The following is a 16,447-nucleotide window of genomic DNA, read 5'->3' on the forward strand; positions in this document are numbered from 1 at the left end:
GAATTTACCCCACTGTTTCTGTGGCTTAAGCAATTTTATTTTGTTATCATATATACTCCATAAGGCCAGGGAAAGAAAATGTTTGCAGTTTGCCTGGCTACAAAGAAGTAGTAACGGTTTTGGTTTTTTTTATATACAAAATTTAGACAAGAATGCATAGTCTCTCACAGGAGCCTATAGATGGCATTCTCCCTCCTGCTTTCATGGGGAAGAGCAGAGCCTCGGCAGAGTGTGATCGGATGGTACACAGAAGTCAGAGCGCCGGATGTCTCCATAGGCACAGACAGGATGAGCATCTTGAAACAAGTCCGTCATGGTGGATGCATATCAATAACGCCAACTTAAATTCACAGCAAGATTAGATTTAAACACAACAACAACAAAAATATGCTTACCCTGTCTCGAAAAAAAAACAAAACAAAAAGATGCTTAACAATATTTATTGTTAAGAAAGAATCTAGGAAATACAGGGGGCGGGGGAAGAAATGCGCCATCACAGAATAGACGCCTCAAACCCCTTGGTACCATAGCAACCGCCAGATCCTCTGGAGCCCGCGCATCTCGCGTCGTCATGGACACGGTTGCCACGGCGACACTGGCGCGCGGGCCGGTCCCGCCCTGCACTGCAGCTGCGCGGCGGCCCTTGCGGGAGCGCGCTGCTGTAGAAGCTGAGCAGAGCTGTGTCCAGCTGGCCTCCCGGCTTCCGTGCCTCCTGCGGCCTCGGTCCCAGATATTTCCCAGCCGCTGCAGCCGCTGGACCTAAGTACCGCGTCTTCCAAGTCACCGCCTCGGGCGTCCCTATGCCCGTGCCTACCACCGTCCGGCCCGAGAGCGGCGGGAGGAACTGCCACGCCCCGCGACCGCACCCAGCCGGCTACCGCTCGGAGCCCACCACCTTCGCCTTCCACCAGCCTTGTTTCTCTCCTCCACGCGGTGACGCCACGCACAGCTGCAGCCAGCCCACGCCTGCTCGGACCAGAGAGGGCGACCGGCGGAGCGACCCCCGAAGCTGGCAGCGCTCATTTTGGGATCCAGAAGGGACAAGACGGGACTCTGGTGTCATTTGGTAATCGTGGTTGCTTGAAGCTTGTCGCCTCCAGGCCTGCCCGGGGAAGGGAGGCATGTTATGTTGTATTGTTCTAGGTCCTATAGCACCGTGAGCCGGTCCAAGCGGTGTTTGTAGAACTGGCACCTTTAGTAGAAATGGCTATGGCACTATTGGAAGACTGGTGCAGGGGAATGGACGTGAACGCACAGCGAGCTCTGCTGGTCTGGGGGATCCCTGTGAACTGCGATGAGGCTGAAATCGAAGAGACCCTCCACGCTGCTATGCCCCAGGTGCCCTATCGAGTACTGGGGAGAATGTTCTGGAGGGAAGAAAATGCGAAAGCAGCCTTGTTAGAGCTCACCGGAGCAGTGGATTACTCCCTGATCCCTAGAGAGCTGCCAGGGAAAGGGGGGCTCTGGAAAGTGCTCTTTAAGCCCCCCACTTCCGATGCTGAGTTTTTGGAAAGGTTGCGCCTCTTCCTAGCTAGGGAAGGGTGGGCTGTGCAAGATGTTGCTCGTGTGCTTGGGTTTCAGAACCCTGCTCCCGCTCCAGGCCCAGAAATGCCAGCAGAGATGCTCAACTATATTTTGGATCATGTTATTCAACCTCTTGTTGAGTCTGTATGGTATAAGAAGCTGACGCTGTTCTCTGGGAGGGACATTCCCGGGCCTGGCGAGGAGACCTTTGATGCCTGGCTGGAGCACTCTAAGGAGGTCATAGAAGAATGGCAGGTGTCTGATATGGAAAAGAGACGGCGGTTGATGGAGAGTTTGAGAGGCCCAGCTGCTGATGTCATTCGCATCCTCAAGACCAACAACCCTGCCATAACCACCGCAGAATGCCTGAAGGCTCTGGAGCAGGTATTTGGGAGCGTGGAGACCTCTAGAGATACACAGGTCAGATTTCTGAACACTTACCAGAACCCAGGAGAAAAGTTGTCGTCTTACGTCCTTCGCCTGGAGCCTCTGCTGCAGAAGGTAGTGGAAAAGGGGGCCATTGATAAAGATAACGTGAACCAGGCTCGCCTGGAGCAGGTCATCGCTGGGGCCAACCACAGTGGGGCTATCCGAAGGCAGTTGTGGCTGACCAGGGCTGGCAACCGACCAGCACCCAACCTCTACCAGTTGCTGGTGCAGATTCGAGAGGAGGAAGCCAAAGAGGAGGAGGAGGAGGCTGAGGCGGCCCTCTTGCAGCTAGGCCTGGAGGGGCATTTCTGAGTCCCTGGATTGGCCTGGCTGCTTTTTGTTATCCCTGTGCGGTTTTACAAGCTTGCCTCCCATAGTATAGACCTAAGCCCCTGTTTTTGTTTTGTTTTCTGAGGGATGGGCCAGAGGAGTCGGACCTGCATATTCGCCTCACAGTCACAGAACTGTGTGATTGGCAGGAGCTGTAACTAATGCTAGAGGTGGGTCAGATGCTTGACAGGAGCCCTCCTGGTGACAGCTTTGACAGCTGTGAAGAAAGTGAAGCTGCGACACTTCCTGTCAAGATGCTTGGGAAATTGCAAGTTCAGACGCTTAGTACAAGCCTGCCTCACAGGCTGTAGGGCACAAACTGTTCTATTTGTTACTAATATTGTGGATAGTTTTACTGTACATTGTTCCTAATTTATATAGCTGGAAGGAATGTGAGCCTACTGGATGATGCTACTCATCTTGAAAATTCACATTTCTAATTTCTCTCGGCTCAGCATCAGAATCAGTTTTCCTGCTCAGTGTTCTAGGACTGAAAATGGCGTGTTGGAAAAATGCGCTTTTATGGAGCCGCACAGTCAACTTTTCATGGTGTAAAATAGCGACAGAGGTCATAGGGGGAAGCTCCATAAACAAGCTAGCTACGTTCCCCCCACTTGAAATAGTTGTCATTTAGTTATTGGTCATGTTGATGCTAAGTGTTCTAAATTTGAAGTTTAAATAGATGTATACAAATAAAAATTTGAAAATTCTCATCTTGTTTTTCCTGACATGTATAAAATTTTTCAGTGTAATTCAGCTCTGTACATTTTTCTATTACAAAGATTTTTGCTCATGTCAAAAAAAAATTTAACCCCCTTGCTATGAGCTTAAATTGCAACATTGTCTACACATTCTTGTGTTGCCCCTTCCTTGGTTGTTTTCTTTTTCACAGTCCCACTGTGTAGCTGGAACTGGCTTGGAATTCACTCTGTAGCCCAGGCTGGCCTCAAACTTGTAACAGCCTCCTGTCCATATCCCCCACCCACCCACCCCCTGGCAGTGCCATGGTCACAGGTCACAGGTATGAGGACCACACCCAACTATTTCCTTTAGATAGAGGCTCACGTTGCAGCACAGGCAGTCTTGAACTTGTGGTCTCCCTGCCTCCTCCTCCCGGGGCCGTCACATCCAGCCTTTGCAGTACCTTTTAGGGGGCTCAGTTTCACATGACTTCCTCAAGGCATGTGATGATGGTTGAAGAGGTAAAAATATATTTCTATGAAATTTGACAGAATTTGAAATGGGGCTTAGGTTTCTAGCAGCCTTTTACACATTGTGACTTAACGTTAAGGCTTTGTTTCAATAAAGAAATACGGCAAAGTCACGCATGTGCAACATGAGGGTTTGCTTCACGGCGGTCATTGTATGCCAGGATGAGTAAAGGGAACGACCGGCTTAAAACCATCTTTACTTGACTCTAGAGATCCTGAGCGGCATAAATCTGGAAGTGCGGCCACACTTTCTCTTAGGGTTTAGGAGTGGAGCTGGTGTAACACTGTAAATCACATGACTGTCCCTGAGGCTCTGCGGGGATAACTCAAGCAGAGAATGGGGATTTAAAAAAATATAGTGTGTGTATGTATGTGGCTGTGCATGCCATGGTATGCATGTGGAGGTCCATTATCCCCTACCATGTGGGTCCTCAACATAAGATTCTATTAAACTTTATACGTGCACACACGTTGCTACCGCGTGCTAACCAACCACACTCCCAACTCCTACACTTAGATATACATTCTTAAAAACAAACATGGATTCTGCATACCTCGTGTTGTCAGCGTCCTTGGGCTCACATAGGGACAGAGTACACATTTTGTGGGTGGGCACTTACATGTGGAGGACGTAGGACAACATGCAGGAGTCAGTTCCCTCCACCATGTAGACCTGAGGGATCAAACTCAGGTTGGCAGTCTTGGTGGTAAAGGCTGTGCCCTCTCACCAGCCCACCTCATCCTGCCAACGGAACCTCAATCAATGGTCGCTACATCGTTTTGTTCAGCAGCAAGGACTGAATCTAAGATCTGGTGTGCTGGTCAAGCACTCTACGCTGCACCACAGCCCCATCCATTTATTATAAAAATAGTTTTACAGCCGGGCGATGGTGGCGCACGCCTTTAATCCCAGCACTCGGGAGGCAGAGGTAGGCGGATCTCTGTGAGTTCGAGACCAGCCTGGTCTACAGAGCTAGTTCCAGGACAGGCTCCAAAGCCACAGAGAAACCCTGTCTCGAAAAACCAAAAAAAAAAAAAAAATAGTTTTACATTGAATAGAGGAAGCAAGCTGTCCTACAACTTGCTCTATAGCTGAGGCTGACTTTGAACTTAGAATCTCCTGCCTCATCCTTTTCAGTGCTGGGATCATAGGCTTGTTCCACCATGCTTAGCCTATACTTTCTTTTTATAGTTGAAGAACTGATTACATCCTATGAGGAAAGGTAGTTTTACTATGTGACCATATATAACATCTGTGCATGCCCACATGAGCATACATCCACGGTTAATATAACACATAAAGCAATGTCAGGATCACAGACGCTCATCTCACACCCCCTCCCCAGTCTTTCTGAGCTGAGCTTTGTCTGGAGCATAGGCTATCCTTGAATTCCTGCCTCAGTCACCACACCATTGAGCTAGGAAAAAATCAGTGAATTCAAAGTAACCATGACCTGATTTGAGGTTTTTTCATTATAAGTTCAGGAATTTTTAAATTCTGCTTTTTTTCAGAAAGGTATATTCAAAGAGCTGTGGGATAGAAGAGACTGCAGGGAAGTTCTGTTGTTTTGGCGGATGGCACAGATTATATTCTGGCGAAGTGTATGATACCACCGATACTGCTGGCTTTCCCCGATTCTCAGGGGCCTCTGGGCTCTCCTTCTCTAGGGATGGCCAAGTGTAGGAGGGACTTGCCGTTCCTGGAAGTACTCTTCAGTGGACATGTATTGGTGGAGAGTTAAAGTCGGGAAAGGATGTGTTTACTGGTAGGAAGTGAGAAAGCAAATTAGCTCAGCCGGGTGTTGCACACCTTTAATCCTAACACTTGGTAGGTAGGCAGACCTGAGTTTGAGATCAGCCTGGTCTATATAGTGAGTATACATATTCTAAGACACAGGACTACTGCACACAGATCTTGTTTCAAAAAACAAACAAAAGCGAGTTAAATGTCTCCTCACCCCACCCCATTGCTTTCTCTCTCCCTTTTCTTTCCTCCCCCAACATCTCTCTCTCCTCCCTGACCCTGTCACATGTTAATCAGATAACATGGGAGTCACTCTGTTAACTCAAACACAATAACCAAAGGACTTTTTTTTATAAAATAACATGATTTATTACTATTTTAAAACAAGTTTCACAAAATAACATTCAGAAACTCAATATTACTAAATAATTTAACACACAAAGTTTAGTCATAAAGTCATGCTACAAAAGTCCTGTGTAGAAAAGACTATTACCAAAGCAGTACAGATATTCAAATCTTCTTCAGAATGAACATGGTTCTAGAATGATGCTCCTGGCCATTACAGGCACCTGGGAGAAGCAGCTGGACTGTGTGTTGTCTTCTGCTCTCCACTCACAGGCCTTTGACAGGAGTGGTCCCACTGGGTGGCAGCATCGCAGTGCTCTCTTCCCACAGGGTCTCCCAGTGATCCAGAAGCTAAACTCCTACCCATGTAATGTAGTCAACACCAACATGAATTTTTAAAATCTAGATAGGGGCTGGGCATGGTGGCACAAGCCTTTAACTCCAGCACTGGCAGAGGTAGGCAGATATGAGTTCAAGGGCAGCCTGGTCCTCAGAGTGAGTTCCAGGACAGCCAGGGAAACTCTGCCTCGAAAAACCAAAAGAAAAAAAGAAACTTAGATGTGGAAAGGAAATACCCACAGTTTCTATTCTGAATAGGAATGCTATTTTGCACCTCCCAGAGGGATGACCTTGGACCTGAAGACAGACAGCAATATCAGCGGAGTGGCAAGGGCTGGAGTCTCTGAGTCTGGCCCACCTGTGTGCAGCTGGCTTGCACCCACCTCCCCTCTGGAAGTAGTTTCACCATCAACCACACTCACAATTTTAAAGTGCAAATCTACTAGAAAAATAGTTTATTTTCTCTACCTCCTTGCTAAATTTGTTAGATCATAATTTGGTTGTCTCTCTAATCTGCCCAATATGGGAAATTAATGAGAATATGATTACAATTTCTCCACATGTCAAGTGAACCAACTTATATCAGGCTAGAAGTCTAGTTTTTCCTTTTCGGTTTCCTTTCTTACTACTCATGATGAATAAAGGCAGGGATAGATACATAAACACGGAATTCTAAAAGTTTAGCGTTTCTCAATGTAACCTTAGGTTTTAAAATTTCCCCTTTTCTACTTTCATGGGATGGGTGAGTAAGCCACACTAGGTATAGATAAAGGAACATGGACAAGTCAGCTGTTGCAAACAGCTCCGACCCAGCTCCTTACTCTCAGATCATTGGCTCACACAGAGAGAGTGTGTCCGAGGCTGACTGTGGGGAAGGCTTGCAATCTGGTTTTCTTCCTTTACCACGGCTTCACCGTTCACAGCCTCTGTGAACTACAAGTTCAGCCAGAGACCATGGCTGCTCACGACACTCCCCCCACCCACTTTTCAAAGTGAATGATGACATCCAAACTTTCTGGGCTAACCTTAAGGAAAACTTGGATAAAAGATTCCAATCTTGTTTCCATGTCCCCAGTTCTCAGCCAATGACAGATTTAGGTCTTATTGTTCCTTATTTTGCTTTCAGACCACTGGCAAAGGTATCAGAAGAAACGCCTACAACACCTATTTCCACTGCAGAGCTAGGGCTGCACGCAGGGCAGCTCTGGGAAGCATGCCGAGTTACTGATCAGTTAGGGACGGCATCCTTGTGCCCACAGTTGCACCAGAAGTCTGCCCCGGCTAATTTCCCTGCATGAGCAATTAAACACATGCTTTCTAGATTAAAAGACAGTCTACAAAAAAACTGTGCATGATGATACATTTTCTAAAGTATATTCCAAATATTAAGCTCTAGAGACAAAACAAAATATAAAGTTGGATTTTGTTTTCGGTAAGAGAAACAGGCTAAGTCATCAGTCACCGTCCTAAGATGAGCACCCCCGCTCATCACGTAACTGAAGCTGAAATCCTTCACACAGAGGTTGGAGCATCCCAGCCGAGTTTCTAGGACTGTGTGGAACATGAAACTGGGCACTACACAAGGGGCACCACTACCGACCATCTCCAGCCACCGTGGTAAAGATGCTACCTTCTCACCATAACTCTGGTGGGCCCACTACAGAGCTAAAGTGGCCAACAGACAGAGGCATGCTGGGACAACAAACACTGGTTCTTACCTAGGGGAGAATTTGGTGCTCTCCCCTGCTCCAGGGCATAGCGTGCAATGTTTGGAGGCATCTTTTGTTGTCATAACTGGAGATGAGGAGCTACTGGCATCTAGGGTATAGGAGACAGGGCTGTGGCTGAATAGCCCACAACAGTGAGTTACACAGTCCAAAATGCAAACAGCAGGGATACGGAGACCTCTGGTGCAGTGAGCAGAGAGCACAAGAGCCTCCCAAGGCCTGGCTAGATAATATGGCCATAGCTCAGAATTAAGAAACCCAGAAAGCAGAATGCTGATCTACCAACATCATACCGACTGTGAAAAATTAAAATACTGGGCTGATTTTAGCATTCTCCCACTCTAAGACCAGCAGAAGTTCACGTGAATGCAGACAGCATCTACTCCAAGGTGCTCCAGTCTCCAATCTGAATGGCATAAGCCAAGAGCATCCTATATCCACTACAGTTTTAGCAGAAAAGATGGCTTAAGAAATAATCTGACAGGATATCCTTAATGTTTTCATATATCCAGCCTTTCATTCTACTTCCTAATTGAGTGCATTTGGCTTTAATTCCAGAAACAGAGATGCATCAAGATCTTTCCAATATTTGTGGATAAGAGCCGAAAATGATGCTTGTGTGAAATGGACAGAGGAGCACCTTACATATCTCTGAGAACCACCCCTGATTAAAAGACATTAAGAAATGGGGGAGGGGCGTTCCCAATTACAGAATTTGAGAAAAAAAACCCCATATACTGTAAGTCATTTCACAGAAGCCATTCACTTCCCATGCTCACTCCCATGCACAGAAACAGTGCAAACTACAGTAACAACAGTGTCCCTCTCAGCTGTGGGCCTTTGGCATCACCAAGGAGAATGAAGTCTCACCCTGTGGCTCACAATAGCAATGTCAATGGTTTTGAATGGTTAAGCCTGGCAGGGTAGTTTCTTCCCATCAGAACAACTTCAAAGAAGTATATAAGGTATTAGACTAGGTGTTCTTTTGAAAAATGTATTGTTTCATGAGTATGTCTCCATGTATGTCTGTGTAACTTGTGTGTCTGGTACCCCAGGAGGCCAAAACAGTGTCAGATCCCCTGGAGATGCAGGCAGCTGTGACCTCCATAGGGTGCCGGGGAGCAAACTCAGGTCCTGAGCAAGCGGTCTCAGCCTCAGCTGTCTCCAGCCCAGGACGAGGCGTTCTTGATGATTGTCAAAGCAGTGGTCCCTTTTGATCAGTTTGACTCTTGGAGGACTAAAGTCATTCTTATTGAAATGATAGCTATTAAATTTCTCAAATCAAGACTAATGCGATCATTAAAATAAGGAGAATCACGTGGAGACGGGAACAGGAATTGGGAGCCTCTTTTGAGACTTTAGGCACAATTTGGTAGGGGGTCCTGACTTCTTTTCTGCAGTCAATGCTTTATCACTGCCCACTGAAGACTTCGTCTGGTGTTGATGACCTTTTACATTTTCAGGATATTTTTCTTACATGAGAAATGATAATCTCCACAGCTAACTATTGCTTTGCAGACTGGAGGCTAGGACACCTCCAGGGATCCACAGGAGACATCTCCAGACATTGCCATTTGCCTGGGATCCATCCCACAACATCTCTCTTCCCTCTATACCACTTACATGATACACTTCAAGCTGCTTAACTTAGATCATCTCAAAAATATATTTTGAAAAACTATTTCATTTATTTAGAGCTACCAAATTCAGTCTTTAAGTTTGTACCCTTATAGCCATAAAGCAAAGGGCACTGGGATAACTTATTAGGGAAAAGTTTTTACCAATCTCAATGGTAGGTAATTAGAACTATTGACTACTGCTTTAAACAGATGAGAAATTATGTCTTAAAATCTGCATAAGGCAAGGTCCACAAGAGCTGATGTGGTCACATGACTATCAAAGGGGTGATCATGCCAGCTGCATTAGTCACTGATGGGGGTCAGGGGTGTCTGGTTGTACATGATTCCAGTGGGCATCCATGGACCACAACCTAAATTCCAGTTGACAGTGCACACAGTTTTGGAAAAACAATAAGTAAATATAACAGGAGCTAAGGAGACTCCAAGCCAGTCAGTCTTCCTTTTCTCACCAGTGTTTCCCATTAGACACTGGACCCTTGGTTCTAGGTCCAGCTGTGTTCTAATAGGAACACTTCCCATCAGCGTGCTGCCTTCCAAGCCCGTGGGGAGATAGATGCTTTTGTGCTTTGGAGTTATAAGGACATGAACCTTTACAGACTTGAAAGTATACCTTTAAAATGCTTCCCCCACCCCGATACTAAGCAACTGAGAACAGATAAGAGGTCCCTTTGCTGTTGAAACGACTGGCATGTACATTTTAGGGGACAGGTGGTGTGGTCCATAACTGGACACAGCCGGGGATTTGCAGTTTCCGAAGGTGGGCTGCACCGAAGCAGGCGCTGCTGGTCTGAGGGGAAACACTGAACAGGGTTTTAGGATGGGAGTGAGAGATGTGTTTTATCTTCAGAACTCTGCTCTCACATAATCTTTAAAATAGACAATTATACAAAACATATCTATTGTTCTCATAACGTTTAAATAAATTAACACAAAGTGTAAAATACGGCCTTAGTTTTCATCTTCCTCTTCCTGCTTAATTACTGGAGTACCTAAAATGAGAAAGAAAATATTATTTCTTGTCTCTTTCTTTTCTGTTTTTTGAGACAGGATTCTCTATGCAGTCTTGGCTGTTCTGGAACTTGCTATATAGACCAGGCCCTTTCTCTCTCTGTCTCTCTCTCTTTCTAACCTTGGATGTGCTGGTACTCTCTAGACTAAGCTGGCCTTGAACTCAAAGATCGGCCTGCCTCTGCCTCCCTGAGTGCTGGGATTAAAGGCAGGCGCCATCATGTCTGGCTATTTACCGAATCTTTTTATTTTTACATGGCAAAATTCTGTCTCAAAAAATAAAAGAATGAAACAGAACCCCTAATCTAACATAGACCCTGTGGGTTTGTGAGCATGAGTATAGTGTTCTGGAGACCAGAAGTGTCACACCTCTCAGAACTGGAGTTATATGTGTTTGTGGGATGCCTAGCTAACATGGGTGCCTGGATCTGAACCCAGCTGTCATGATTAAGCAAGTTCTCTTAACCACTGAGCTACCTTTCCAGTCTTTCCATCCCCCGCCCTCTGTGTGTGTGTGTGTGTGTGTGTGTGTGTGTGTGTGTGTGTGTGAAAAAGAGAGAGAGGATCCTTCATTAGCCTGGAGTACTGGAACCACAAGCTTATGCTACAAGCACCTAGCTTTTTCACACGGGTTTGGGGATCAAATGCAAGTCCTTAGGTAAGGATTTATACTTGCTTTATATTTGTAAGGCGAGCACGTGACCAACTGAGGCATCACACCAGTCCATGTTTGTTTTTTTTGACAATGGCGATGATTATACATGTTGAAACTTATCAAACTCTATACTTTGAATATGTCAAGTTAATTGTGCTAATTATACCCTAATTAAGTTGTTTCTTGTTTTGGGTACAGAAAGCAGATATTTGAGGGCCTTGTGGGGGCTCTAATTCCCATCACAAGAACAGAGAACACTTCTCTTCCTTAGGGAGACATATGAGAATAACCTGTGCATATTTTTTTAACTACATACATCTTCTTACTCTCCTCAGAGATTCTGCAGGGTTCCTCTAGTGCAGTGGTTCTCAACCTTCCTAGCGCTGCGAGCCTTTAATACAGTTCCTCATGTTGTGGTGACCCAAACCAGGAAATTATTTTTGTCATATATCAATCTGTTGATTTCATTGGTTAAGCAATAAAGAAACTGCTTGGCCCTCATAGGTTAAAACATAGGTGGGTAGAGTAAACAGAACAGAAGGCTGGGAGAAAGAAGCTGAGTCAGAGAGTCGCCATGATTCTCCCACTCCAGACAGACGCAGGTTAGGATCATTCCTGGTAAGCCAGCTCGTGGGCTACACAGATTAATAGAAATGGGTTAGATCGATATGTAAGAGCTAGCCAATAAGAAACTGAAACTAATGGGTCAGACAGTGTTTAAAAGAATACAGTTTCCATGTAATTATTTTGGGTAAAGCTAGCCGTGCGGGCGGCCAGGTGCCGGGGACACAGCCCCGCTGCTCCTATTTCAACAGAGTCACAGCCCAGGATGCGGGAGTGGAGCAGGGTGAAGCAAGGGTGGCCCTTTATTTTGTGCAACCGTCAGTGTGAGCACACTGATGAGGACAACATGGAAATGCGCTTTTGGGACGGCGCAGCAGTCACGTCACCAGCACTGGGTGCTTCCTTTCTCCCATTCAGTCAGTCAGGCTTGTCAGTTATGTGCAGGATTGTTTTAGGAATAGAAATGAAAGCAGAAAGAGACCACAGACTTGCTTTGTCTCTGAAAAATGTCAGAAGGCTGAGAAGAATCTGTTAGTGGGAAGGAGCGTGAAGAGGCCTCCCAAATTAGGAAGGTACTTCCCGAGGATGGCAGGAGAGAAGTTCTAGAACAGGGGACCCCTGGCCCTGGTTTTTAACACTACTGGGAGGGAATGAATGCCTGTGCTTTATCTGAGGAGAGAATCCTGTGGTCATCATAGACCTCATTCAAAAACAAAAACCAACCAAGCAAACAGGAAGGCCACTTCCACAACGCAGGTGGACAGCATGACAGGAGTTTCGGGAATGGGGACAATTGATGCTTCTGTTATACTTGTTGGGGACTGCTGACCTACAACCAACTTTTCCTCATGACCTGCTCTATAATGATGGCATCATCCAGAGAGATATTAATAATGTCTTAACTATAGCTGATTGTGGTACCTTTAATCCCAGAACTTGTGAGTTTGGGTCAGCCTGGACTACATCAGGAGTTCTAGACCTGCCTAGACTATATAGTAAGACCCTGTCTCAAAAGGCAAACAAAAACCCAAAAAACAAAAATGAATGTCATACTAAGTTTCTTGATAGCCCAGCTGAATTAAATTGGAAGGTGGAGTTCAAAGCCAAAATAAATTTATACTGAGATTTTTTTTATATGCTTGACTTTCTGGATTATTTAAATATTTCAAGATAATTACAATGTATTAATTAATATTTTGTGCTAAGGACAATATTTAACAGATTATTTCTCTTAATCCTCATAACAACACTATGATAGCTGGGCGATGGTGGCGCATGCCTTTAATCCCAGCACTTGGGAGGCAGAGGCAGGCGGATCTCTGTGAGTTCGAGACCAGCCTGGTCTACAGAGCTAGTTCCAGGACAGGCTCCAAAGCCACAGAGAAACCCAGCTTCGAAAAACCAAAAAAAAAAAAAAAAACAAAAAAAACCCCCCCAACAACAACAACAAAAAAAAAAACAACACTATGATATACCCTTTAATATGATTACTAATGGTATTATTGTCTCTAGCTTTTCTATTACAAATGAACAAGGCTTGATAAACTTCATTAGCAAGCATAATTTTCGAGCTGGGACTTGGCCCAGTTGGTTAGGGATATCTACTGACATAACATGGATCTCAGGGATTGGGAAACTAAAGTCACAGGGGAGAAAGTAAGGGGAACAATATAATTCTGGTTAAATTGTGAAGGGCAACTATTTGTCATTTATGCCCAACTATCCCACAAAATAACGGTCTTAGAACTTGGGAATAAGCCTAGTTTCTTACAGGATTTAAGCCCAGGGTGGTCCTTGTACCAGTCTAAAGTTCCTAGGGATTTCTCATTGTACTTGGCCTAAAACTGGATGATCAAATCACAGAACAGAAATGGCCTTAACAATGAGAGACAACCTTCCTTTTCTCCAGTTTTGCTCTTTCTCATAATTCCCTCCAGAATTTCAGGTTTTACACCCAGGAAACACTTCTCAGAGAGCCCGAGCCACTCACCATCCAGCTTTTTCAGCTTCGGCACCCTCTTGGTTGCTTCATCGATCCAGTTGCCCTCTGCAGAATGCTTCTCCTCCAGCGGATTGCCTACGAACACCAGGTCTTCCAGGCATGGCAGTTCTGCCAGTTTCACGAATTCAGCTGCAAGTACACAGAACACCGTCCACGTTGATAAACTGGGGTCATACTCATACAGTTTTGGAGACAGAATTCAATCACAGACTCCATTTGTGACCATGCGGGACTGTGGTTTAAGATTTTGAAGAATATGGGAAACTTTATTATATAAAGTCATCATATGAGGATATTATGGGGAGGGAATGAGGAACTATCTCTTCTACCTTTCTAATGATGAGATAAACAGAGAAGGTCAGTGTTGAAAATAACAGTAAATTAACTTCAGAGGTACTGCATCCGTGGAGGATGCGTCAGCCTGCCTTTGTCTCTGAGTTCTTGAGCAACTCATTCAAATCCCTATTACAGAACCTACAACAGTTTAGAAATATTATCTTCCTCTCTTCCCTCTCAGCTGTGAACCGAGCAGCTGGAATAATGTCCACATCCCACATGTTTTTCAAGCATCTGGCATAGTTCATGTTGTATACAGCATGGCATTAGAACATGCTGAAAGAATAACATACGAAAAGAGGCAAAGCCACGTAGGCAGCAAATCAGTCTTTCACGTTTATTAAATTTAAATGACTTTCTTTTTTTTTTTTTGTTTTTTTTTTTTTGTTTTTTTCGAGACAGGGTTTCTCTGTGGTTTTGGAGCCTGTCCTGGAACTAGCTCTTGTAGACCAGGCTGGTCTCGAACTCACAGAGATCCGCCTGCCTCTGCCTCCCGAGTGCTGGGATTACAGGCGTGCGCCACCACAGCCCGGCTAAATGACTTTCTTTAGCTTTGGATAATACACTTTTTTCATGGCCAGGACCTATGCAACCATAAAGTCAGTGTGTGTGTGTGTGTGCACATGTGTGTGTGTGCGCACTCGCATGTACATGTGCATGGATGTGGAGACTGAGGTTGGTATTTCGGTGTCTTCCTCAAATCCTCTTTACCTTATTTTTTGAGGCAGGGCCTCTCACTGAACATGGGCTCACTGACCCAGCTTGCCGGACTGTTCACAAGCCTAGGATTCTGTCTCCACCTCCCCACCACCACTTGGATTACAGATGCCCATTGTCTATTCCCAGCTTTTACATGGGTCCTGGGGATCTGAACTCAGGTCCTCATGTTTGTGAGACACGAAGCCATTTTCCTAGGCCTAAGTAAATAGCTAAATATACATTTCCATATACTTCTTATATTTAAAATTGGGGAATTCCTAGAGTTATTCCCAAAGCTGTTTTTCTCTGCATTTAAAAATAAAAGTTCTTGCAGACATTTGACAGACACCCTTCTGTTTTGTTGCCCCAAACTCAGATAAATCTGTAGCAAAAGGAGACACAAACCTCAGAGTAGGGTGTGTGTGGGGGCGATAAACAAGAGTTGGGTGGACAAATGGTGGTGAATATGATCACCTTAAATTGTATGCATGCAAGACTCTCAGTAATAAAGAATCAATATAAAAACAAAAAAAATAAGCTGGGCGGTGGTGGCGCACGCCTGTAATCCCAGCACTCGGGAGGCAGAGGCAGGCGGATTTCTGTGAGTTCGAGACCAGCCTGGTCTACAGAGCTAGTTCCAGGACAGGCTCCAAAAACCACAGAGAAACCTTGTCTCGAAAAAACCAAAAAAAAAAAAAAAAAAAAAAAAAAAAAAAAAAAAATAAAAGAAAAAAAAATAAAAAAAAAGAAAAATAAAAGTTCTTGGGGTTGGAGAGATGGCTCAGAGATTAAAAGCACTGGTTGCTCTTCCAGAGGTCCTGAGTTCAATTCCCAGCAACCACACGTGGCTCACAACCATCTGTAATGAGGTCTGGTGCCCTCTTCTGGCATGCAGGCATACATGCAGGAAGAACACTATACATAATAAAAAAAATCTTTACAAAAAAAAGGTTCCTGTTTTATGTATTTTCCCTTAATTGGGTGCTGTGAGGTAAGTCTCACTAACCTCAAGCTCTGTCCTGCCTCGGCATCCCACGTGTGGGGTACATCACACGCAAGCCCAGCTCTGCTGACTGTTTTCTATGAGCTGGGCAGGACGCAGGAGACTAGCAAGAGCTGCTCTCAGCTTACCCCAGTCTTTTACCAGGTTATTAGACATGTAGAGAATCTTCAGTTTCTTCATCACATGGATCCCTTTCAGCTTCTCAATGAAATTGTAGGAGATCCACAGTTCTTCTAACGTGTCTCCTACTGCTTCCTGGAAAAGACAGCATCTGATTGACATTCTCATTTTTTACCCCATTGTGCCTCTTTCCTTACAAACATATGGAATGGCTTCTAAAGAGATCTGAGAGTTGTCTGCCCACTTGCTGAAGAGCTGACACTCTGGAAGTTCCAGTTCACGAAGGGGACGAAACAGAACATTCCCTACCTATTAAGTGGCTCTGAACTCTGTTCTCCGATTGCTTCACGAACATTCAAGAATAGCTACTGAAATCACCAAAAGGAGAAGTAACGGCACGATTCCGTCATGTTTACTGAATAGTAGTTTCAAATTACTTTCTTACAGGCTATAATATTTGATCCTAAGAAAACTTAAAAGTAGACAAACCAATTTAGTTTCTGTATTATATAAGGCACTATCTCAGATCTCATTTACATTAAGTCCCAGAACTTGCTCTAAAATTCAGACTTTTCCCAAGATTAATTATTAAAACATTAAGAGAATTTTACATTCTATGAGCTCACAGATCCAGAACATAGCATGAGCATTTTGCTATTGCTACCCTATCTACCCATCATCACTGTGTGCACGGACATCATTCCCGAGGAGCTGCCTACCTTGTTCTTTGAGACAAGGTCTCTCATTGGCCTGGGGATCACCGATTTGACT

At 44.9% G+C, this 16,447-nt stretch overlaps 2 protein-coding genes across 5 annotated transcripts in view; one reads left to right on the forward strand and one right to left on the reverse strand.

The window, feature by feature from the left end:
- Positions 1–482: 482 nt before the first annotated feature.
- On the forward strand, positions 483–3,585 carry Pnma1 (PNMA family member 1). Its single transcript, XM_041657894.1, has one exon. The coding sequence runs from the start codon at positions 1,204–1,206 to the stop codon at positions 2,263–2,265; it is 1,062 nt and encodes a 353-aa protein (XP_041513828.1). The 5' UTR covers positions 483–1,203; the 3' UTR covers positions 2,266–3,585.
- Positions 3,586–5,582: 1,997 nt separating this feature from the next.
- Positions 5,583–16,447, reverse strand: part of LOC121452182 (dynein light chain 1, axonemal) — a 46,682-nt gene continuing 35,817 nt past the window's right edge. For all 4 annotated transcript variants that reach the window (XM_041658045.1, XM_041658046.1, XM_041658047.1 and 1 more), the window contains 3 exons: positions 15,685–15,811; positions 13,507–13,647; positions 5,583–10,278 (listed from right to left, as the gene is read on the reverse strand). In XM_041658045.1, the coding sequence (XP_041513979.1) occupies positions 10,238–10,278; positions 13,507–13,647; positions 15,685–15,811 (309 nt within the window). In that variant the 3' untranslated portion in view covers positions 5,583–10,237. The remainder of the gene's footprint in view (positions 10,279–13,506; positions 13,648–15,684; positions 15,812–16,447) is intronic.

The sequence above is a fragment of the Microtus oregoni genome, unplaced genomic scaffold, assembly GCF_018167655.1.
Source record: "Microtus oregoni isolate MIOR12 unplaced genomic scaffold, Mior012 000009F_ref0000495, whole genome shotgun sequence".
NCBI classification, from domain to species: domain Eukaryota; kingdom Metazoa; phylum Chordata; class Mammalia; order Rodentia; family Cricetidae; genus Microtus; species Microtus oregoni.

What these genes read in the sequence shown, in the direction of transcription:
- Pnma1 (XM_041657894.1), top strand. Translation starts at nt 1,204, where the DNA reads ATGGCTATGGCACTATTGGAAGACTGGTGCAGGGGAATGGACGTGAAC.